At 40.7% G+C, this 22,789-nt stretch overlaps 2 protein-coding genes across 6 annotated transcripts in view; both read right to left on the bottom strand.

The window, feature by feature from the left end:
• Window positions 1–8,730, bottom strand: part of inpp5ka (inositol polyphosphate-5-phosphatase Ka) — a 10,586-nt gene extending 1,856 nt beyond the window's left edge. The window contains exons 1-14 of one of the 5 annotated variants that reach the window (XM_027280162.1): window positions 8,144–8,225; window positions 7,844–7,905; window positions 6,579–6,718; window positions 6,011–6,115; window positions 5,819–5,927; window positions 5,564–5,680; window positions 4,819–4,994; window positions 4,609–4,720; window positions 4,398–4,507; window positions 4,266–4,292; window positions 2,354–2,585; window positions 1,754–1,891; window positions 1,581–1,664; window positions 1,404–1,508 (exon numbers count right to left, since the gene is read on the bottom strand). In XM_027280162.1, the coding sequence (XP_027135963.1) occupies window positions 1,404–1,508; window positions 1,581–1,664; window positions 1,754–1,891; window positions 2,354–2,585; window positions 4,266–4,292; window positions 4,398–4,507; window positions 4,609–4,720; window positions 4,819–4,994; window positions 5,564–5,680; window positions 5,819–5,927; window positions 6,011–6,115; window positions 6,579–6,718; window positions 7,844–7,849 (1,461 nt within the window). In that variant the 5' untranslated portion in view covers window positions 7,850–7,905; window positions 8,144–8,225. Of the gene's footprint in view, window positions 1–1,403; window positions 1,509–1,580; window positions 1,665–1,753; window positions 1,892–2,353; window positions 2,586–4,265; window positions 4,293–4,397; window positions 4,508–4,608; window positions 4,721–4,818; window positions 4,995–5,563; window positions 5,681–5,818; window positions 5,928–6,010; window positions 6,116–6,578; window positions 6,752–7,843; window positions 7,906–8,143; window positions 8,226–8,575 lie in introns of those variants that run through there. The other 4 variants (XM_010733267.3, XM_027280164.1, XM_027280161.1 and 1 more) reach the window with 4 other exon arrangements.
• Window positions 8,731–10,200: 1,470 nt separating this feature from the next.
• LOC104920879 (phosphatidylinositol transfer protein beta isoform-like) lies at window positions 10,201–22,212 on the bottom strand. Its single transcript, XM_010733266.3, has 12 exons — window positions 22,059–22,212; window positions 20,146–20,176; window positions 15,503–15,648; window positions 14,989–15,080; window positions 14,686–14,693; window positions 14,242–14,316; window positions 13,257–13,340; window positions 13,030–13,107; window positions 12,834–12,944; window positions 12,504–12,626; window positions 11,015–11,084; window positions 10,201–10,926 (listed from the first exon to the last, which is right to left on the bottom strand). The coding sequence occupies exons 1-11, from the start codon at window positions 22,073–22,075 to the stop codon at window positions 11,037–11,039; spliced, it is 813 nt and encodes a 270-aa protein (XP_010731568.1). The 5' UTR covers window positions 22,076–22,212; the 3' UTR covers window positions 10,201–10,926; window positions 11,015–11,036.
• Window positions 22,213–22,789: the final 577 nt, after the last annotated feature.

Genomic DNA, 22,789 nt, shown 5'->3' with positions numbered 1-22,789 from the left:
TATATATATAGATATATATATATATATATATATATATATATTATATATAATTATTTAATATAATATATATAGATTATAAAATATATATATGATTATATATAGTATAGATCTATCTAGATATATCTAGATATATCTAGCTAGATAGATAGATAGAAGATAGATAGATAGATAGATAGATAGATAGATAGATAGCTAGATCGATAGATCAGATAGATAGATAGATCTAGATAGATAGATAGATTAGATAGATATAGATAGTAGATAGATAGATAGATAGATAGATAGATAGATAGATAGAATCTAGATAGATAGATAGAGAGAGTATAGATAGATAGATAGATAGATATAGATATATCTAGATAGATATCTAGATATCTAGATAGATATAGATAGATAGATAGATAGATAGATAGATAGATAGATAGATAGATAGATAGATAGATAGATAGATAGATAGGAGTAGAGAGTAGTAGAATGGATAGAGAATAGATAGAGGGTAGAGAGATAGGATGAGAGAGATAGAGAGATAGATAGAGATGAGATAGATAGATAGATAGATAACTATTCTCAGTGGATTCATCACTCACTTGAATGGTTCACTGATTCCAATGATGCACTGCAGATTGCTCTGTAGTGCACAGCACACACTCTCCTCCCCGCACAGGGATTTCCTCTTTACGACATACACCTACACAAATCCTTTCACCTGTGAGTCTTTCTACAGATAAAAAAAAAATAGATGTGGAACTCAAGTTTCTACCTTTATGTCTTCTTCATTAAAGCCACTTCGTCATCTTTGACCCACATGTAGGTGATGTAGTCCGACCCACTATGAATCCAACCTGGATTTCAAACACGTGCACAAGATCAGACTGAATATCACATTTTAATTACAGCTTCAGTTCAGTGATTAACAGTTGCATGTCCACCTTATAGAGGCCGATCCAGTCCCACGTACTGGAGGGGAAAGGCTGCAGGGGGCTGTAGGACACATAGCATCCATGTCGCACTCCAGTCTCCCTCTGCCTGCAGACGGACCAGGGAGTCGAGTACATCTTCTTCAGCTGGACAACAGAGGAATAAATCAGAGATCATTCAAATGGGATCTGAACTTTGTAGGTTTGGTCAAGATTCTATCAGCCATGAAACCCACAAAAAACATGAAAACTTGTCTCATTCTATGGAGACAAAAACACACCAGTATATAATGAGACATGCTTATTCATTTGTTTTCATTAATGGCAATAGTTTTGGAGAATATGTTTATGTTATGCTAATATAAGGCAAATAGATAGATATAGATAGATATAGATAGATAGATAGATAGATAGATAGATAGATAGATAGATAGATAGATAGATAGATAGATAGATAGATCTATTCTCAGTGGATTCATCACTCACCTTGAATGGTTCACTGATTCCAATGATGCACTGCAGATTGCTGCTGTAGTAGCACAGCACACACTCTCCTCCCCGCACAGGGATTTCCTCTTTACCGACATACACCTACACAAATCATTTCACCTGTGAGTCTTTCTATAGATAAAAAAAAAATAGATGTGGAACTCAAGTTTCTACCTTTATGTCTTCTTCATTAAAGGCCACTTCGTCATCTTTGACCCACATGTAGGTGATGTAGTCCGACGCACTAGTGAATCCAACCTGGATTTCAAACACGTGCACAAGATCAGACTGAAATATCACATTTTAATTACAGCTTCAGTTCAGTGATTAACAGTTGCATGTCCAACCTTATAGAGGCCGATCCAGTCCCACGTACTGGAGGGGAAAGGCTGCAGGGGGCTGTAGAGAACCATAGCATCCATGTCCGCACTCCAGTCTCCCTCTGCCTGCAGACGGACCAGAGGAGTCGAGTACATCTTCTTCAGCTGGACAGACAGAGGAATAAATCAGAGATCATTCAAATGTGGATCTGAACTTTGTAGGTTTGGTCAAGATTCTCATCAGCTATCATAGTTTACCAAGTGAACGGTGACATTATAGTTGGATGTAAAAATTTTCAACCCGGTTTAATATTAAGCCAAAAGTCTAGACTGGACTGGTAATACTAGTTTTAACACTTTGTATCGCAATGCAGTTTGAACTCCATATAAAGTGACTCAGGTAGATACAAAAATAAGACTCAGCTTGTCATTTCTCTCTCTCCTCGTCCTTACTAAGGAACAGGTCATGAATATATGCTTTCATTTTACTCAGTAGCTCCCTTCAACAGATGGACACTGCAGTTTATAAAAAACAGGAAGTGTGTGAGAGAGATCGGGTCAAACTAAAGTGACTGAAGGATGGTGGTTAACTGTATCTGAGCCGGAGAACTTCAGCCACTTTCTTACCTCCAGCGTGAAGACGCCGATGACGGGCTTGTGGTCGCTGATGCTGTACTCCATGATGTTGGTGTATGAGTCCTGCCTGATCTTCAGAGGGTACTCCTCTTCCTCTTCCAGCTGCATTGCCGTCTTGGCGTCCAGTCCGACGCTGTTTTTCTCTTGCTCGTCGGGGGGCGGGGCTTTGGGTCGGAGCCGCCACAGAATCCTGTCGGTCCAGGCGGGTTTGCGCTTCTTCCCACTGGACGGGCGGACAGAGAGCGGAGAGGGCGGGGTTTAGTTGGAGGACAAACAAAGTCAAAACTTTATAGCAACAATCAAGGATGTTGTGAGGATGTTGTGAGGATGGGTGACAAACACTCTCAGCAAAAATAACTGGCTTGCATTTTATTATTAAATCTGTTTTTTTTTTGTTTTTGTTCATCTCATTTTCTCACCTTTCCTCCAATTAAATGCACACATCCTGTAAACATTTATCTGTTTCGGTGTATTGTATATCTCTACACTGTCAGTGTTTGTGCGTCATCCTGCACAGCAATAAAAACGAAAGCTGTTATTTGTGTTGAAGAATTCACCCTTGCCACAATTTGGGACCATTTTCATTGGTCATTTGTTTTTCTGGCTCTGTGGTTTTAATCCTGCCTCAAAGCTCTAATTGTTAGACTGTTTCGTCAACAGGGAGAGCAGCTTTTAATGACCACAACATCCGACCTTCTGAAAAACTGAAAAAAACTAAAGATATGGGCAGCGATTGAGAAGTCTGGAAACAGGCTTTGCAATAATCTATACACATGCACATGCACCCAGCACAACAAGTGACAGTCTTTTATTGCATACCATCGTATAAGCTGCTTTTTTGCTCCATGGAATTAAACACAGGTGGATTCATTTCATGCTAATGATTGTGATATGTCTAAAAATACGACATTTATGGGTCTGCAGGCGTAAGTATAAGTTCTCAAGTGTTAAACTTTAATTTAAAATAAAATTTTGTTGAGATAATGACTTAAAATGTATTTACTGATATTTCTTATTGTCATACAGGATATGGTATGTATTTCACTGCATTACAGAGCAAAGACCTGGGCTGACAGGGCTGTAGAATCACACTACAGCATTCTGTTTTTATGCTGACTCTGCATGGGTGGAAACAAATCTTCAGTTGGATGGAATGAAGTAAAAACTTACAGATCATAGTGTAGCTGCTGAGAGCTCCACTACACAGGTCTTCAGTTATCCACAATCATAGCATATGTATGAACTAAACATCTATTTCTGGACATGCATGTTAGCGATTATATAACAGCTGTTGTGGGACCCCCAGAGGTTTACACACTGCCTTTTATATAGACATGTTCTGTAAACAGTAAGATGGTATTACACATTGGTTATATTAAACATGGGTTAATATGGATGACTGAAATGTTGCCATTTAAAAGTACCCTGTGGAGTTTTTTTTTTTTGTTGTTGTATAAGAATATTACCATTTCTAATAAAAATCCATTTTTAATGCACCCTTTCTCCTCATAAAACATTCCTGCATAGTTTATATCAATGTTTGCCGGGTGGATCTTGCTGTGGCGTACAGTAACTACTTTTCTTGGTGGTTCATAAGTGTGCAAAAGGAGCTATGCTGCTTTATAGTGCCACTAGTGGTCAAAAACTCCACAGGTGCCTTTAACAGCAGCAGTACTGGCTCACAAAACATGTCTGTGAGCTTTGACAGCGTTCTGTAAAATAAACAAGCATTTCAGTCTTTCCTCCACAGAGACAAGAGTTAATAAACTGCACAAAAAAAAAAAAGTATAATATTTCTAGCGTCTTGTTAAAAGTAGCATGTATGCACAGCCAGGGGAATTTAAAAAGGAGTGACATGATACATTAGGGGAGATGTGGACACAAACGTGTTTTAAACTCTTACTTAAAGCCAAACCATGTCCTGTAGAGCCTGTGAAGGTGGAAATATATACAAATGTAAATAAAAAAGTATGATTAGGATTAATTCGGACTGATCATGTTGATGATTTCTTGTGTGTTTCTTGCAAACAGTTACCTGCTGTCATAATTATCAGAGTTCAAGTCAAACTTGTACGTGGGTTGAAAGTCCAGGGGTCCTTCCTCAAACTCCTGCAGAATCTGTTCTTTCTTCTTCATCATGGTCAGCTGAGGACACAACGCGCACATTTCATTTTCATGACATCACAAATATTATAACATTATTCTGGTTTACTCTTCCAGCAATCATTAAGGTGTCAGTGTCAAACCTGGTCTTTGCTCCACAGCAGGCTGTAGGTCTGATTGTTAATACAGGAGCGGACAAAGTGCATGCCGTGATCCTCAATCCGGAAGTTGAGATCTCCGAACCAGAACACCAGCCTGCATCGGGACAGGAACAGGAAATTTGATAATTATATGATTATTTTTAGAACGTGCGTTTGGGTGGAGTGCAGTCTGTATCCTGTGCATCCTCTCACCTGTGGTCAACAATTCTTGGAGCTTTCTTACAGTCAAAGGTCTGCGTGTCCATGATGTACTCAAACTCATCCACCCTCTCCGTGGCGTACTTCATATGAGCGGCCAAGTGACAGTTGAGGAAACAGAGTGTGTGTCCGTAGAAAGACAGACGGACGGACACGCCACCTTTGTTACCCTGAGAGACAAACAGAGAAAAACACTTCATTTAACTTCTAACACTGTGCGAGAGACAAACGCTTTTACAGCTCATACAGAAACAACAGACAAAATTATCAACCTATGTCAAATGTTTTATTCATAATTCATGAACTATTTTTGACATTTTGTGGAAAAAACATGTCAAATATTAACTTCTGCTTCTGTGGGATAGAAGTAGGAAACATGTTTGATTCCATTGCCTGTCGAAAGGGGAACTGCAACGATTTTACACATGGAAGTGGGTTTGCACGTGGTGAGGAATACGACCGCACGTGAACAAAGCTGTGTAAATCCTTTTGGGACTCCACAGGGAGAATCAAAGTTATGATAGGCAACTAAAACCAGGTGTGAACAGTTAACTGACATACAACTAAAGATGAAACTTATTATGAAAGAATATAATCTAATACTAACTCAAAAAAATAAAAAAATTAAAAGAAAGGTCTTTAGTTTTTTGTCTTTTAGCCAACTTGGTCAGATCTGTCGAAATCAGAAGGATGTAGTGCGTTTATTGAGAATGTTCATGACTGTGTATTTTGCTCTCACCCAGTAACGGTAGATGCCTGTGCGTGTGTATGAGGCCTGGATGTCTCTGATGAAGGGGACGTGCTCCAGTTTAGAGAACACCAGGAGCAGCAGACCCTGCATCCTGATGGATGACACCTGAAACACACACACACACACACACACACACACACACACACACACACACACAATAAACACAGCACAACAGAACACTCTGATTAATTCATCTCTAATCTCTCATGAGTGTGTGTGCGTGTATTTTCAGAAGATTCGTACCTTTACATAATCCAGCGGTCCCAGAGTGCACATGAACTGAAGGCTCCAAGCATCATTGTACACGGTGTCCGACACGAATCTCAACGGCCCAGAGTACACCTCCTGCAAACTAAAACGCATCCACACACACATCAGAACAACAGAATACTGATCCGACCCAACCAACCACTTCACATTCTCTGTACCACCTACCCGATGACGTAGAGGTCCGGGCTCTCTGGGGAGTTCAGCTGAAGTAGCGAGGTCACGTCATTTGGAGGATCGACTGTGGCCACGTTCCACGTCACCATGTGTAGCCTGAGGGCACGGAAGATGGAGAAAGTCACTCGTGCAGCACTAACATCCAAACGTACACATATTCAATCAACTGGGTATGACAGCACATGAAAGACATCCAGCTGCACAGCGTCGCAAAATCAAACAGATCCATACTTTGAGCTCGATTCAGTGACGAGTGCGTCATTGAGTGCAGAAGCTGGTACAGTGAAAGCCCTGTGTTTCTACCACACTCAACATGTCATGTGAGCAGTTATCGTTATAGCCAAACCCGCAACATCCATAATGTTTTGAGTCCATGAGTTTTTCTGTGTGAGGAGAACACTGGAAGGTCTCAATTAGCAAGAATCAAGAGTTCATTGAACCCACAGGAAAAAAATCCATAAAGCAGATTAAAGAAACGCTGAGGAACATTACTGGAAATCTTTTCCCAGCTTCAGCACACAGAAAAAAAACGAGTACAGAGGTGACGTTTGTTCTCGACCTGAAGCTGTCCTTTCCCGGCTCGTCGGCTCTCTTGTCACAGGTGAGGAAGCCTTCGTCCTGGGTCCTGTCGTGCATTGACTGTGTGGTCAGATCGCTGGAAAGACTGTCAGAGCGGTCGCGCTTTACGGCGCCTGATGTCTGACCGATTTCGTCCATTGTGGTTCAAAGCAACGAGGTCAGTCCAAGTGTTGAAGTTCCAAAATAAGAAGGCACAGGGTATTACTGAGTGCAAGACAAAATAGATCTGGGCTGTGTGAACTGAATCAAATGAGCAACAGTGTGAAGTTTTGGTTGTTTCTGGAGAATCAAACCACTGAGTGAACTGAGGAACGTCCTGCTCGAGGTTTTGGTGCTCGTGAGTGATTAGGGAATTGCTTAATTCATCTACAAATCTTCTTTATGGACTAAAATTTACACATAATCTGATTGTACAATGTTAAAAGATTAGGCTAGATTAAATTGAGAAACTTGCACAAATGAACATAACAGCTCTTTCTCTCTGCGGGGCTGTTGTTCTTTCCTCAGGATGGATGGCAACACTTCCACATTCGCATTGCGTGAGTTGAGCAACTTAATCCACCCGGCAGAATAGAGTTGGACCGATAGACCGGCAAACATTACATTGAGTTTATTCTTAATAAAATGGAAGGAAGGAGGATAAATGTGTTTTCATTGGAGCTGACACAAAGAGATAGTCAACCACTGCCCCGTCTTTAAACTAATTAATAAGAGAAACATTTTGCCCGCTGCAAACTTAAACTCCATTCATGTAACGTGCGAGACTAAAGAGGTTAAGAGAAAAGAAGTGAGACATTGTAAAGTCTGTCTATCTGACTGACTTCATGGCCAAACGTAGACAATGTCACCTCTGTGTAAAGAAGGAAAGTGAGAGAAACAACACCACAGTGTCCACGACGAGAAGATCTCTGGAGCAGCTTGAAAAAAAAAAATCACTTTGGTTTGTATTATACAATATAGAAACTCAAATCAAACTCCATTCCACATCCCATCATAGCCTCTTATCAAAATACCGTGCTTCACACCGCACGTCTGGGCTTCTCTAGAGGTCCAATGACGATGATCTTTGGTATGACAACAAAACAGTTCCCCTGCATTACAACGGAAAGAATGTAAACACATTTCCCAATCTGCCATGGGAACTTTTAGGTTAAGCAATCATTAAATCTTTATTCACTGTCTCCACCCGTACCACACACAGTGAGAGGCTTTAGTCTACTGTAAGATCACGAGAGTTCAACTTACCACCATCCACCAAGCAACACGCCATCACGTTCACGAGCAGTAACAGTGCAACACTGTACACACTGAGTATGAGCCGCACACACACATACACACACACACACACACACACACACACACACACACACTTTATACTCTATACATTTTAGACTCTTGTTAAATCTAGTAGATTATCACCGTATCAGCACCAATAAACACAAAGTACACAATCCATCTGAGACACTTTGGACTTGTAAAAGCACAGTTTAGCTCCTGATGAGAGTTTCTTTGTTGTATATAAAGAAGAAGAAGAAGAAGTCTCACCTGAAACTGTGTCCCTCGTTGTTTCCCGTCCTCATGCCGGAGTCTGCTGACTGCTCCTCACTCTCCTCCATCTTCTCCTCACCTGGAGCAAACACACCATCAGTCAGAGCAGAGTAAACACGAGCAGCAGCAGTTCACAGGTCACCTGTTCAGGTGACAACATCAGCTGGGCCTGCTGACACCTTTGAGCCTGAGCAGAAGGTTCACTTCACGGCGTGTCTAACTGCGTCATCTCTGACCTGAGCGTGTTATTACACAGCTTTTATACACGCTTAACTAACTAACTAACTAACTGGCTAACTGCTCTGAGCTAACGTGATCCCCATCCTGTGCTGCTATCTGTTGACAGATAACACTGCGCAGCTGCACGGACACGTAGCGCTCATATGTACGTACAGCCTGTGAGTGTGAGTCTGTTTGGTCGTACTCTACCTGAAACGCTTTGGTTTGACTCGTCTTCGTTGTTTTTCTACCTGCAGGCAGACGTACAGTGAACCAGCAGCAGTCTGACAGTACTGATACTGTAGCTGCTGCTGCTGCTGTTCCCGCCCCTTGACCGGAACACAGGCTCTCTGCCTTCAAAATAAAAGCACAAGTCTGTCATGAAGGAAATGATGAGTTCAAACTGTTGCAATCACATTAGCTTTAATCACACTTATGTAGTTTAACTGTACCTCTTTGTCAGGTATTGTTATCCCTCTACCTTCGCTGCAAATTGTATATAACGTTCATATATATTTTTCAGATTTTATTTTAGTCTGACTTCAGGGGTGTCCAAACTTTTTCAGAGAGCCAGATTTGACAATGTGAAGATGCCCGGGGGCCAATACTAACATTTAAAGATTAAAAATACCAATAAAAGTTACAAACAAATGCACTGTTCTGTAACCATTTTATTTTCATGGTCACAATTATCTTTTTTTTTTTTTTTAATGATAATGTGACCAAATCTAAAAAACAGTTCTGCCTTTCACATCTGGAGTCAGAAAAATAAATTGTATGGAACACGTTAAACTTCAGTGAAGTTGATACAAATCTGAAGCTCATGTTCATTCTAAACATTATTTATTATGACTAATACAAAGTCTGTAACATTAAAGTTTAAAACATTTCACTCTTTAACAAAATCATTTAGAAAGTAATATTTTGTGTCACATCTACAGATATATAACACCAGCAGTTATGTCCTTACCTTAGAGGTTCAAATGCTTCGTTATGTCAACCAAGAAAGCCAAATCTTCCAGCCATACAGTATCTGACAATCCTAGCAGGCCATAAATAATATATTCTAAAAATGAAGCTTGGGGCCACATGAAATCTGACCGCGGGCCATGATTGGCCCCCGGACTGTACTTTGGATGTCCCTGGTGTATTGAGTCTATTTTCTTTTTCATCTTGAATACAACAACAAATTCAAAATAAAAATTAGCATAAGTTGTTTTTTAGTTTAAATTTAATTTTAATTCAATTCTAGAATTGAAATTGAAAGGGCCAGAATTTAATCCAAATAAAATTTTAACTAAAACAATTTCTTTTTCTACACTTTTGAATTTATTGGTGTACTTTTCAAATTCCAAGACCAAATTTTCATTTTTCATGGATGGTGGGGTGGTATGGCTGGTGTTCGTGTGAAACACACATTGAATACCTGACCTGAAGCTTTGTTTCATTTTGATCTAAGACATTTTAGTTAGTGTGAGGAAAAACAAGTAGAACAGGTCTTTTGACATCGTTTGTGCACCTTTTATTTTAATCAGCTAATGCTGGTGAAACATAAGAGCTTCATATTATATTCAAACTTTATGAATGGATTTGTGAAATTGCCAAATATGAATCTGTTAAACCAAAAAAAATAAAAATAAAAAAATCATATTAATACATTTACTAAAATGCAAAAGTAAACGTGGCTTTTTGTTTATCAAGTGGTAATTTGTGACTGTAGTTTACAATCAGTGTGTTCTTTCCAGTCTGTAGTCTAAAGAACTACAGGTGGATGAGACATTTGCTCACAAATATATTGTTTCCAGTAGAAGTAAAATGCACAAATATACACAAAGCAAAGAACAAATAACTGTTTTAATATACTACACAATTATATAAGTCATAACATTGAATCCAGGTTATTTTATTCATTCATATAGACCAAACTGTTGGAGGACTTCTTGTGTCATTTCATTTTTAAATCTGCTCAAGTTCAGCTTTCTTTTTTTTTTTTTTACATATTATCATCACCAACACTCAAAACCTCGACCCAAGGCTATAATGACAAAACCACAGCTGGTGTCTGTAAATCCGAAGCAGAGCAGGGTGGATGAGTTAATTTATATAATCATTAAAAAAACAAACAAACAAAAAAAAACATTTCAACATCCTAGTAACTCCGAAGCTTCTGCAGATGTAGACACATCTGCTGACTAAACAATGAATCCAAAATCAAGAAAAAGAACAAAACCCAAATAACGGTCATTAAAAAGGACAACAGTCAGCAGAAATGTTTCCTCAGAGACAACCCACCTCTTTTCCCTGATGTTTTAACAGAGAAGAGGACCGAACAGACATAAGCATGAACCCTTCAAAACTGATTACCTAACTAGTATTCTAACGTAGTAGCCTACATAAATACACACACTTGCTTCAGTGAGCTCTTATTAAGAGCAGATTTTTATCACAATGGAAGTGTGACGTTCCTGATTATGCCTATCAAGCCATTTTAGGTCCAGTGTCCAAGGAGATGAGTGTACGCCTGCTGAATGAAGTCAAATCCTCCTGTATCAGAGAGTGATCTGAAGACGACAACAGAACACGTTTTACACAGATAAAATAAGAGCAGTCAAATGTTACATTTCTCCAAAATAATTGTTTAATACTCACCGGGTGAGTCAATCAGCTGCCATCACTGGTCATCCACTGACAGGCCTTTACGTTCTTCATTCTTCCTCATCTATGACGTGGAGAGACACATGTTACTGAGACGTGGACAGAAATATCTGTTTCCTACGTGTTCTTCTTTAAGAGAGAGAAGTCTTCTCATTATTACTACATGCCAGATTATTCAGATTTATAGTATGGACTGTGCCAACAAATCACATTAAGTATTAGCTGGGTAGAGGGAAAAGCCAACATGTGTCTTTATGTAGTTATATATTTAGTTAGATTTTATCCTCTGTATAAAACTTGTGGGAAATGTAACATTGTTTGGTCTCCGGTTCGGGTGGAGGTTGTAGTGGTGGAGTAGCAGTAATCAGTTTGTCACATAAAAAAGTGGCCTCTATTAGGAACACCTGTACAGTCCAATGAAATCCAACACAACTGTCCTGCCATGAAGTCTTTGTAGGTTTTGATGTGGCCATAGAGGTGTTGATTAAATTGTATATTATTGCATTGAAGTCATAGTTAATGGTGCTGTTGTACTGGACTGAATTATATTCAGGTGTCTCTAATTTTCTGCCTCCCTCGTGTACAGTAAATGCAGTCCAACAACACACCACCGTGAACTGTGATTATTCAACTCAGTACTAAAGAGAGTTCATATATTTCAACAAGGTCAGCACAAGCTGAACATTATAAACTTTGTAAAGGTAGAATTTATGGTAGTGCTGTTATGTTCAATTCCAATTGATTGTACAGGTGTACCTAATGAAGTGAGCACTGGCTGTAAATATCTTTTGTACTGTAGCTTCAGAGATGGACACCATGTGGTCATTTGTTCACGTGGCACGAGCGGCCCATAGCCGAGTCTTTGACGATCACTGATCACCAAATCCACACACAATAATTATGTATTGGAGCAAACGTGACCTTTTTATAATTTTGCATATGCCGCAGCTTACTCCAGATTGACTGGCTGTCTCTATTCTTATCGAATAAAAAGATTCATTTTCTTCTAACTCAGCTTCCCAAGGTGTCACATAAAATGTCAATGGGACATAGTGTATGTTCTGGTCATGTAACTGATTAAACGATTTCTGGACTTCAATATTTGATGCGTTCACGTATATGTGTAGCAAAACAACAGACCCAAAATCTTCAGAGTGTAGCATTACTTCAGATCAGTGCTCTAACATTTACTTCATTGTCAGCTTGTCTATTAATCGTCATCAGGTAGAAGGTGGGCTGCCCTGCTTCTTTATATACACAGACTTTTATACTTGTTACGTCTCCATGCAGAGATAAAAATATATATTAGAATATGGTTCCCTTCATTGATTACGTGGACAATCTGTCCTTTCCAGCATCTAAACTGTTAATAAATTTCATTTTTTTCATTTTATTTTAAATGAAGATGATGTTACATTTCTTGTATTATTATTTTGCTTTATTTAAATTCATCTATCAATCATGATCTATGTTGTTTTATCACCTCATCCAGCTCCTTCTGCGTCTCGTCCTCCATGCGTCGAATGTCGTCCATCGACAGCTCGATCCATTTGTCCATCCAGCAGAACAGCTGTCTGTGGAAGTTGGTGAACAAACGTTTCTCCACCTGGACAGATGAGTGGGTGTGAGAGGAAGAGACAACAGAGGAAGAGGAGAGATTACACAGAAGTTACAGGGAGATAGAAAAGTCATCTGGAGGACATGTCTAGTATTGTGAGGCATTTCAACTCAAAGCAATAAAGCTTCCTCTGTGCAGAGCTGCACATATTGGCCACCAGGAGGCAGTATATAGAAAAAAGGAAGCGTTTCTTACCCTGTGAATGAGGGCTTCCACCTGAGTCTGCAGTCCCAGCTTCCTGAATTCAACAGTGACTAGCTTATAGGCACACATGTGTGGACAGTTTGGGTTGTTAGCGAGTTCTTTCTGCAAAGACATACACAGCGATTAGATAAAATTCATATTATTATATCAATTATGTCACAGTGAAGAGCAACAGGAGGTGCAGTACCTTCCACTCTGGTCCCAGAGGTCCTCTACCCGTCTTCTCGGACTTAAAGATGGCTGGGTCATGTTCTGGGTTGTAGTCCTACAATGATACAACATGGCCATGACAAATATGAAGCAGACTAACAAGCAGCAGGTTGATTTTACTGAACATTTACTAAATTGACTGTATTTGCAACATAAACTCCAGAACCTGGGTTTATTTCTACAAACAACTTGACTTGCCCTTACCTTTGTACTTATGCAACTTCTGTCAGCAATGTCAATGTTAACTATTTCAGTATTTTCCCACGTGCTATTATCCAGTCCATGTACCTGCAGAAAGGCAAAGACAAGGAGAGGATTTAAAATCACATGAGCTTCAGCTGAACTTTGTTTTAGCACAGAACAAAGGTTTTGTCCCCAACTTCCTCGCCCAGCAGGCTTACATTACTAAAGCCAAAAGTTCCCCAGCTACAATTATCTTGTCACACTTGTAACACTTGAAGCTGAGTCAGTGACATCATCCCATAAGCCTGCCTACCAAAAGACCGGTGGGACTAGTTCCAGATCCGTTATAGACAACATTATTTGAAGGCTACATGGTCTTCTGCATTGACAGGCGCGCTGACAGCAGCTCACACTAATGACACATCAGCAGCTATAACGCTAACGTCAGCAAGTTCAGGGTGACAATGCTGACATGCCGATGCTTAGCAGGTACAATGTTTACTATAATCAGCATCAGAGTTTAGCATGCTAACATTAACTAAACACAAAGTATAGATGAGGCTGATTAATTTTTTTGCAATATTTTTGCTGGTATTTAGCCATTGGACAAATTATTATTTTGACTCAAAAGTCAACAAAGTTGGTAGAATTCATCCTCTGGAGACCCTGAATCAGTCCACAATAGTTGATGATGTTCCAATCCAGACCAAGGTGGTCCATGATCCAAATGTAAACACAATTGTAGTCCAGCACCAATATTGAAAACATCCCTTCATACACAGTCTAAGCTTAGACAATCAGTAATCTTACTTTTACTGTTTGATGATGCTACTTATGGTTTATTTGTATCAGTTATACAAGTTCTTCAGACACAGTAGTAAAATAGTGCAGTCATTTTAATCATGATCTCTTAATGAACAAAATGATTATTTCTCATTGTTACTTCACATATATGGTGGAAAGAAATGACAACTGGATAGCACTGTTGTTGAATCACATGACTTACATTCTCCTGATCGCCCATGTCAGGCTTATGCCACGTCTCAATCTTAATTTCGAACTTGTCTTTCATGTATTCATTCTGGAAGAGGGGAAAGACACAAGATGGGGTCAGTCGACAAACATATTGTTGTGTGTGCACAGTGACTACATTACGGTTTGCGCATTAATATCTATACATAAACATTTACAACAGTATGTGAGTGCATCGTGCACACATACACGCACAGCTAATGTGTGAAGTCAAGCTTGTCACTGCATATCTCCTTTCGTCTAACATGGTAACCATCTCATCTTTCATCATGCTGCAATGTTTTACTGATCTCTACTTCCTAGACTATGGTCATGTAAATAGACCCGTATGTGGGAAAGCAGGAAACTTTTTACAAAGCATTTGTAAATGTTTAACTTTTAATTTTTATTTAGAAATTCAAAATGAAAGAATACATACCGTAATGACTGCATCAAAGGAAAGGTCATGATGGGAAGATGATGGATCAGAAAGAGAGGTGGAGACAAGGTTTTTATGAATTCACAGATTTAAAGCATTAAGTCATTCAACAACACACACTGTAACACACACACTGTGTGGACTGTAAACAAACAGCTGCTATTGGTCTGTACTGTACAATGAGACCAAAAGAGACTGACAAAGAATATGCTGCTAGCATGTATATTTGTTTTATTGTCAGCCAACACGTTGTGTGCATGTAGAGGGACTCCTGGCATGTTGTGTGCACGTGGTGGTACTCACTGGTTCGACAGTAAGGATATGCATTCCAGGCCTTCTCGTGAACCGTGAGAGAACCCTTGGGAGCTACCATACGAATAAAACCGGGAACTTTACTGCAAAGACACAAACAGACATTGATGCAGTCACACGATCACAAAACAAACTCTGTGCTTTGATGTCTGCAGTCTGACAGAATGCAGGTAGATTACTCCCCCTGCACAGCCTGACATCCTGTGAAGAGCCTGGTCAAACAGCGTTTAAACCGGCAAACATTCACTGTGAAATCACTTTGTTTCACGTTTACTGGATCACTGAATTTGCTCACCAGGCGATAAAATCAACTGTTCACTGCGGTAAACTCTGACGTGCACATTTACACCGTTGACTAACAGCATTCGGTCTTGACAGTGTTGATCTTTAAAAGGGGAAAGTAAAGTTCAAAGTGGAAGAAGAAGCTTTTAAACTATGTGCTGTAATTTTACATTTTCCAGAAGGCAAATGGTCAAAAGCGTTTTTCAATCATCAGACTGCTTACCTCTGCAAGTGGTAGATCTTGTGGGTGTACTGTCCCTTCTCTCCGTTCTCCTCATAGGGCCTGTTCTCTTTCACCTCCACACCTTCTCCTCCACCCGTCTCATTCTTACTGGCCTCTGCCACTGCATACAGCTGACCCACTTGGTACTGGAGGGACAAAAGAAGAGAACATATCATGGTTTACAGATACATTTATGTTAATTCAATCAAATTTCTCACCCTAGGTTATGTGTTGGACTTTGGACGGATCTGGATGATGTGGAGGTTTTCCAGGTAACGCTCATGAATTCTGGGAGTTTGGAAGTGATGAGCCTACCTCTCTTGTTCAATAGTGACAATTTGTGTAGTAATGCCACAGCAGACATTTAGACTTTACAGCAGTAAAATACAACCAGGATGGATGAAATTAGAACAGTTAGACATTTAAGCTACACTAATCAATCATTTTAAAAGTACTAATTAATGTTTGATCAATGATATGTGTAAACCTACTGTACATTACCTGACCAGTACTAAATTACAGACTGACAAAGTTAGGAACTCGCTGGTGAACTTTAAAAGGGCAGAAAAACACCTACAGATACATGCTGAAGTCCTGCTTGTCCTGCTGGATGTGTAACATGTTCAGCAAACATAAGAAGACAATGTGTTACTGTTATGTGTTCACTCTGTGTTCTGCTACCTACAATTGGCCAAAACAATCTCATTAAAACATGTTTTGAATAATGATCCTATGACAGAAGCTTAAAGGGATTGTCTTTAAAAAAAAAAAAAAAAAACACCTCATAGGCCTCTATCTTAGCTTGGCATTGGCTAAACTGTAGCCTAAAATAACCCAAAAGAGACACAACAGAATGGAAAGATAAGTTCACCCGTTGAGAATCTTTTTGTCATGACCTCAAGTTAACCATTCGTGGAAATGACTGTGAGTTAACCATTTCCCTTTAGGTATCCCAGACACAGAAAACCAGCCGAGTAAGCCTTTTGTTGGCAGTCTCCCCCCTCTTCCTCTTCCTCCTCCAACCTCTGTAGTTCAAACCCTTCCTGAGTCAGGCAAAAGTGTGACACTGGAAAGAGTGACTCACATTGCTGGACACACAAACCCTCTTCTCACACACATACAGAAGTGTATCTGGTAGTTCAAATTGTGTTTTGCTTTGCATTTTGGTGCATTGAGGCTTAGGCTGGTATTTTTGTCTCTTCAAAACAAATATAAAAATTTCATACATCTGCTGCCATCTGTAGTTTAGTTGGACAAACATCTCGTAGTTGTATCAAGCCAAGCCCTCTTTTCCCTCTCGGAAACAGAGTACTGCTACAAGTTTGTGACCTATTTTGGTAGTCCTGCGATGCTCAGCCCTGCTAGTGCGAGCAGGAACTTAGGAATGTGACATGTCGTGCAGAACCGGCGTGTCTTCTCATCGACAGTGACAATCAGACGTAAAGCAGGCCTTTATGAACAGCTCCGGGGCGTGAACTTGATATTTAGCTGCAAACAGCAAACTGCCTGAACCTGACTGAAGGTGGTCATACTGGACAAAACATGTCGAGGCAAAGTGCTTGAGTTTAGTCAGAGAAAAAGTGAACCGGACGGTTCAGGTCACACAGTTTACTGACAAAAACAAGGTGTGGGCTGTAAATGATGGTTTCATAACATCATAATAACAACAATCACCACTGACTGGGTTCAGATTTGAATAAAACAACCGTCAGAATGACTTGACTGCTCCGAGCTACCACAGCACCTCCCAAGTTTTGCTAAAAGTTGTTTCGCGTCATCATCGCCCACCAACATTTCCACACAAAGCAGCATCGCAGCTACATTACCTCAAACATAAGATTACAGATGTTTGAAAAAACTTTTTTTTTTTTTAATCAAATATCTGAAAACATTTAAGGTAATTAATTAAATATTAGGGCTATGGCTATTTTCAATATCCATTAATGTGACAATTATTTTCCTAATTAAAAGGAGCACTCCACCAATTTTACACATTACGCAATACATGTCAAATGTTTATCAGGGCGGCTAAGGAGTTGTTGAAGATTTTGTGAATGGAAATTCTGCACTTGAATGACGTCGGGTAGCCAGGTGCGCTCGTCATGGACTGATAATTTGTTTATTATTTTTGTTGAACTGCATGTATGGAAAGAGTTGAATAAGGAAATGGTTACCTGATCAGTAATTGTGCTGTGAACCCACGGTGGACCTGCTACAGTTACAGACCGCAGTGGAGTTTAAAAGACATTACAGAAAAGTCTAGTCTAATAAAAGATGTCATTAAGTTGCATTATGGGAAATGTAGGATGCAAAATATTGCTTTTAAATGTACCTCTGAATGAGTTGTTGTGTAACCTGTGTAAGTGTGACACGTAGGTACTTAGTTACTCAACCAACACAGAAATCCTGCTAACCCTCCACACCGTGAGGGATCAGAGGAAAAGCCGGTCATACAGCAAACGGTGGTTACATGACTTGGTGAAACTGACAAAAGAACAAAGAGTACTGTGTTGTATAGAACATCTGGATTGAAATATATGAGCCAACAGCATTTAACTAATTACAAAAGGAAAAGGTTCAAATGCAAGTGCAATGAGAACAGCTAATAAAACTCTGATGGATGAAGGGGGAAGGTTTAAGAGGCTCTCTTGATAACATGGCAGCAGGCAGTGGTATAGCAGATTAAACAGCTGAATAAATCCTGGAGCTGATAACTAAGTGTTTCAACTGCAAGGGCATCTACAGGCAGCCCTGAGAGTGGCTAACTTCAACAACAACTTCTGGGCACACAGCGTACTGAGTCGTAGCCACTTAGTGTATTATGTGTAAAATCTCTGCTGGGCTGCTTTGCCTTTAATCATCTTTGTGAGATTAGATGTGTGGCGATAACTGAGAAATGTTAATCAGTGGCATGCAGAATTTAACAGCAAGAAAACGGTTACTGAGTGAAAAATAAGGAAGAGATGAGGAACCTCCACAGGGAGAGGGAAACTCATGATTTAGACAAGGTGATGACAAATCATTATTAAACATGGACTTTCAAACCTCTGCGGTCAGTAACAGTCCTCACTGCCTTTTATTAAATGTTTAATACTGAATGGTTCACGACAAATGAAACTCTAGGTCGTGAACAAGTTGGCTCTGGTCACTAACCTCCCGCTTGGACTCTGTGTGTCAGCTCGTTCAGTAAGAGAATATCAGGAAGGCATCATGTCCACACGGCCTGTCACCCAAAGCGAAAGCTTGTGTTGACCAACTGGCTTCCCATCCAATCAAATGATCCACAATCATCCCAAGAAGCCCACAGCCCAATCAAATCAAATCAAAATCAAATCAAATCAATTTTATTTGTATAAAATCACTACAGGCCAGCTGTCTTGAAGCCTGTAGCAATGTAATCCTATGAGAGGTTGGTGTTGGCCCACCTGAAGGACATCCCAGGCCTCCTGTTGGACCCTACTACAGTATGCCTACCAGGTAAACATGGGACTGCACTCCATCCTGCAACACTTTGACACCCCAGGGATATGAGCAAGGATTCCTTTGGAAGACTCGACATCATCAGGAGAGCTCCTCTCCAAACACTGTGCCAGGCTCCACCTGTTACTCACTAACTTCAATCCAGCACCCAGACAATCGGCACTGGTGACCCCCAGGGATGTGTGCACTCCACACTGCACCTCAGGGGTCCTGTCTTTTAAACTACGTTTGCAGACGACACAACAGTCATTGGCATCGTCCAGGATGGTCTGTACACAGACTGGAGGTCAAGCAGCTGGAAACAACCTGGAGCTGAATACTCAACAATGCTGTGAAAACCTTCAGATTTCTGGGATCCATAATCTCCCAGGACCTGAACACAATCATAAAAAGGCCCAGCAGCGGGAGTCCTTACTGCAGTCGCCCAGGTTTGAGTCCGACCCATCTGCTGCATGTCACCCCTTGCCTCTCTTTCACTTCTAGCTCATCCTTAAGTGATTTCAATGTGTTTAGTCACCGCACTGATTGGCAGCATATCATCCTCAATCAATCAGCACTCCAACTGCGTGATGGCCTCCATGAGTGCACATCACACTTTCTCCCAGGTGCTTGTTCTTAATGTTGTGCTAATGCTAATAGTAAACTGAAGAGTAGCACCAGACAATTTACGTTTCACTTTATTGCGTTTGTGGAGGAAATGGTCCCACACCGAGCTTTCTTTAGTGTGCTTCATTTTTCACCTCAGACTGCGAGCTAGCAAAGCCGTTGGCGGGGTGTGTATGCAAACTAACAGATTAAACAGACAGAGATAACCACTGAGATGATTTAACCGGTGACATCGAGCATAGTGTACCCAAAACAACCACACACAAAAATTGTTTCTTCCTACAGGCCATCACTCTGAATAATGGATAACACGGTTTTCACCCATAGTCATATGTGGTTGTCCTTGTTCTCACCTATATTTCTATTTCTATTGTTTTCTATTTTCTATTGTTTGTACATTGAGAAGAACAACAGTTGAATCCCTTGTTTGTGTACACATACCTGGCCAATAAAGCTTATGAAACCGATAAGGGGACTATGAATGAATATTAGACAAGTAGCTTCACCTGGAACATTTATATTGCATAATAAAATGAAAGTAAACAATAGAGCCTCACCTCCTCCACTGAAATGGGCAGGACAACTCGGCTACAATGGAGAGGAAAAAAAGACAGCATTAATTGGGGTACAGCGAGAGATAACACAGATAATAAAACAATGTGCCTGCACTGTTGAACTACAGGAAATGAATCATAGGTCGACACACCAACATTTTGTCTTTAGGTTTCGCTTGCTGACAAGACAACAGCCTTCTGATTACATAATCTCAGTACATCAATAAACAGTCACATGTCCATGTATTGAACTCCATGTATTGAACATTCAGGTAACGCATTGCTTATTCCTCTCTTCACTGAATACGAGTACATTGGTCACCAGACTGGCCATTGCCATTTTTTTCTGCTTGAAAACACACCAAGCACAGCCCAACTCATGGTTACATCACCCAGCAGCTCCACACACTTGTTCAAATATGGTCACTTCCTGCTCAAAATAACCACGACGGACGCCTCCATCAGGCCAAATCCAGGCTGCAAAACACTTGTCAGCGGGCCAGTTTGTGCACACCAACTCCATTTCCCATAGTGCTCAAACTCAGTAGAGTCTTCCTCCTTCAAGTTAACCTGGATGACATCGTCATCGTCAACCTCCTCCAGCGTGACAGGAGACTACAGCTGTTTTCACAGGCTGGTTTGTACTCCTCATGACAAGTAGACTGAACTTTAGTGAAGTGTAAAATCCAGTGAGGGCACACCTGCACTTTAATTTAAAGGGTGTGTGTTTGATTTCAACACCACGAGTCTGGTTTCTAATCAGGGCTTTAAAGACTCGTTGATTTATAGTCATATATAATTAGCACTGGGAAGACAGTTAGTTCCCCACCAGTGCCACACTGTCACAGGAACCTAGAGAAGAGGAAGAGGACATTAGAAAAGTGCAGTCTAAGCGGAGTATGAGAGAACAAAAAACCAGCCTGGAACTTCTTGTGGAAACCTTGCACTCGTGTATTCATGGCAGTGTTTTGTTGTATCCTTCTCTACTGTTGCTTGATACAATAACCAATTAATTGCCAGCTGTTGCCAGCCTAGCAGCAGAGCCTGAATATTTCATTGGAACAGATCAGAGTGAAAGAGGAGCCTTACACGCATGAACTTGACAGCTTGGTATGAAAAGACACACCTGTACTCGTACGCTGACAGAAACACTGCACAGTCCTGGGTAAAAAGGGTGCATCATTCGAGGCATGGGGCTGATCATCCTAAGCATAATAATCAGACACGGGTGAGCCTTCAGATGTACTTTGCACTACGGTCAGATGACAGTCAGCTACTGGATGTGGTTCCAGCCATGATGTGCATATGACACGGCAGTCATAAAACTTTCTATCGATGTGAGAATAAAAAGTGAATTATTTCTCTGCAAACAATCTCTGATTCATGATATATTGCTGTGTAAACTACTTGATAAAGCATTAAAACTGTCCAAACATCTGCCAATTTCATATGGCTTTCCCTAGAAATGTACGCGCATGCTCTGTAAGGTGTGAATGAAAATCCTTTATGAACACTTGAGATGAGTTAGATAGTTACACAGCTCAAAGAATAGACGAAGTTATTAGATACTTCACTTCAATGGCCACCCGAAACTAGCTGACACGTCAATTAGTGAGTTGTTTCAGATATGTTGCTCAACTTGAACGACCCTCACCCTCAGAGCAACACAATGAACATGTTTGTACTCTCGTTAACGACATTTCCTAACTCCGGAGGGTCCCACACTGCAGTCCAGCTCCAGCTTAAGTTGCTCAAACACCGGGACGCGTGTGCCAACAGCGGCGGCGCTCTCCCGCCCTCCTTGGCTCCTTCGCGTATTTATCATTTGAGGGAACTTATTTTTTTTTATGACAGTGACTAATTTCTACCTCGTACGAGCACAAACAATTCATATGTTATAAAGTTGGTGCACTTACTATTCTTTAATGAGCATGTTGACCGTGTCTCCGTCCGAGCAGCAGCAGCATGAACCGGTGGAAAAGCCCCTTCAAACAACACACACAGGTCAGTCACTCAGCGCGAGACGCTTTGCACGAGCTTTTTCTTCCTGGATGATGCCGCTCGTGGGTGTGCGCGCGCCAGCGAAGGGGCGCGGCCCGGGAAGAAAGAGGAGGAGACACCCACCTGTAGTTTCAGGTAACCTCACGTGACGTTCACGCGCAAGCTGGAACGCAGTTATCACGCGAGATAATCCTCGCGGTGATGATCACTTCCTTATGATAAGCATCATGTGGCTTTTTTATTGTTTTATTTCCAGGCTCGTGTGATACATTGATGTACCTCTGATATAACCTACGCGTACAGCTCAGTTAGTATAAGTTGGCGCACTTCATATCTTCTCACAGGGTGGAGTAACCTTCAAACAGGCCATGGTGTGAACGCCCCAGTCAAACCAGTAAAACTGTCAGCTCTGGTTCAACCTGTTCCTGGAGACTACTCCCTCAGAGGCTGTCCCTCTGTGATTTAAACAAAGCTATGGAAACTGTGGATCCTGTTGCTCAACAGGTTTGCCTAAAGTGTGTCATGTATAACCCAAACCCAAATATCATGAGTGTTGAAGTGAGAGTTGTGAGAGTCTGACCCCTGCTGCTCCTGAAAAAGCATCGTCCTTCTTCACATATGTCTGTCATTTGAAATAAAAGACACA

This window comes from Larimichthys crocea, chromosome VII, assembly GCF_000972845.2.
Source record: "Larimichthys crocea isolate SSNF chromosome VII, L_crocea_2.0, whole genome shotgun sequence".
NCBI classification, from domain to species: domain Eukaryota; kingdom Metazoa; phylum Chordata; class Actinopteri; family Sciaenidae; genus Larimichthys; species Larimichthys crocea.
Note: the sequence above shows the minus strand (reverse complement) of the source record. Positions and strands in the feature narration are given on the sequence as shown.

What these genes read in the sequence shown, in the direction of transcription:
- LOC104920879 (XM_010733266.3), bottom strand. An exon ending in TGGAAGCCCTCATTCACAGG is followed by an intron (nt 12,627 to 12,833) that starts GTAAGAAACGCT and finishes TCATCTGTCCAG; the next exon opens with GTGGAGAAACGTTTGTTCAC. An exon ending in CGCAGAAGGAGCTGGATGAG is followed by an intron (nt 11,085 to 12,503) that starts GTGATAAAACAA and finishes TCCACGTCATAG; the next exon opens with ATGAGGAAGAATGAAGAACG.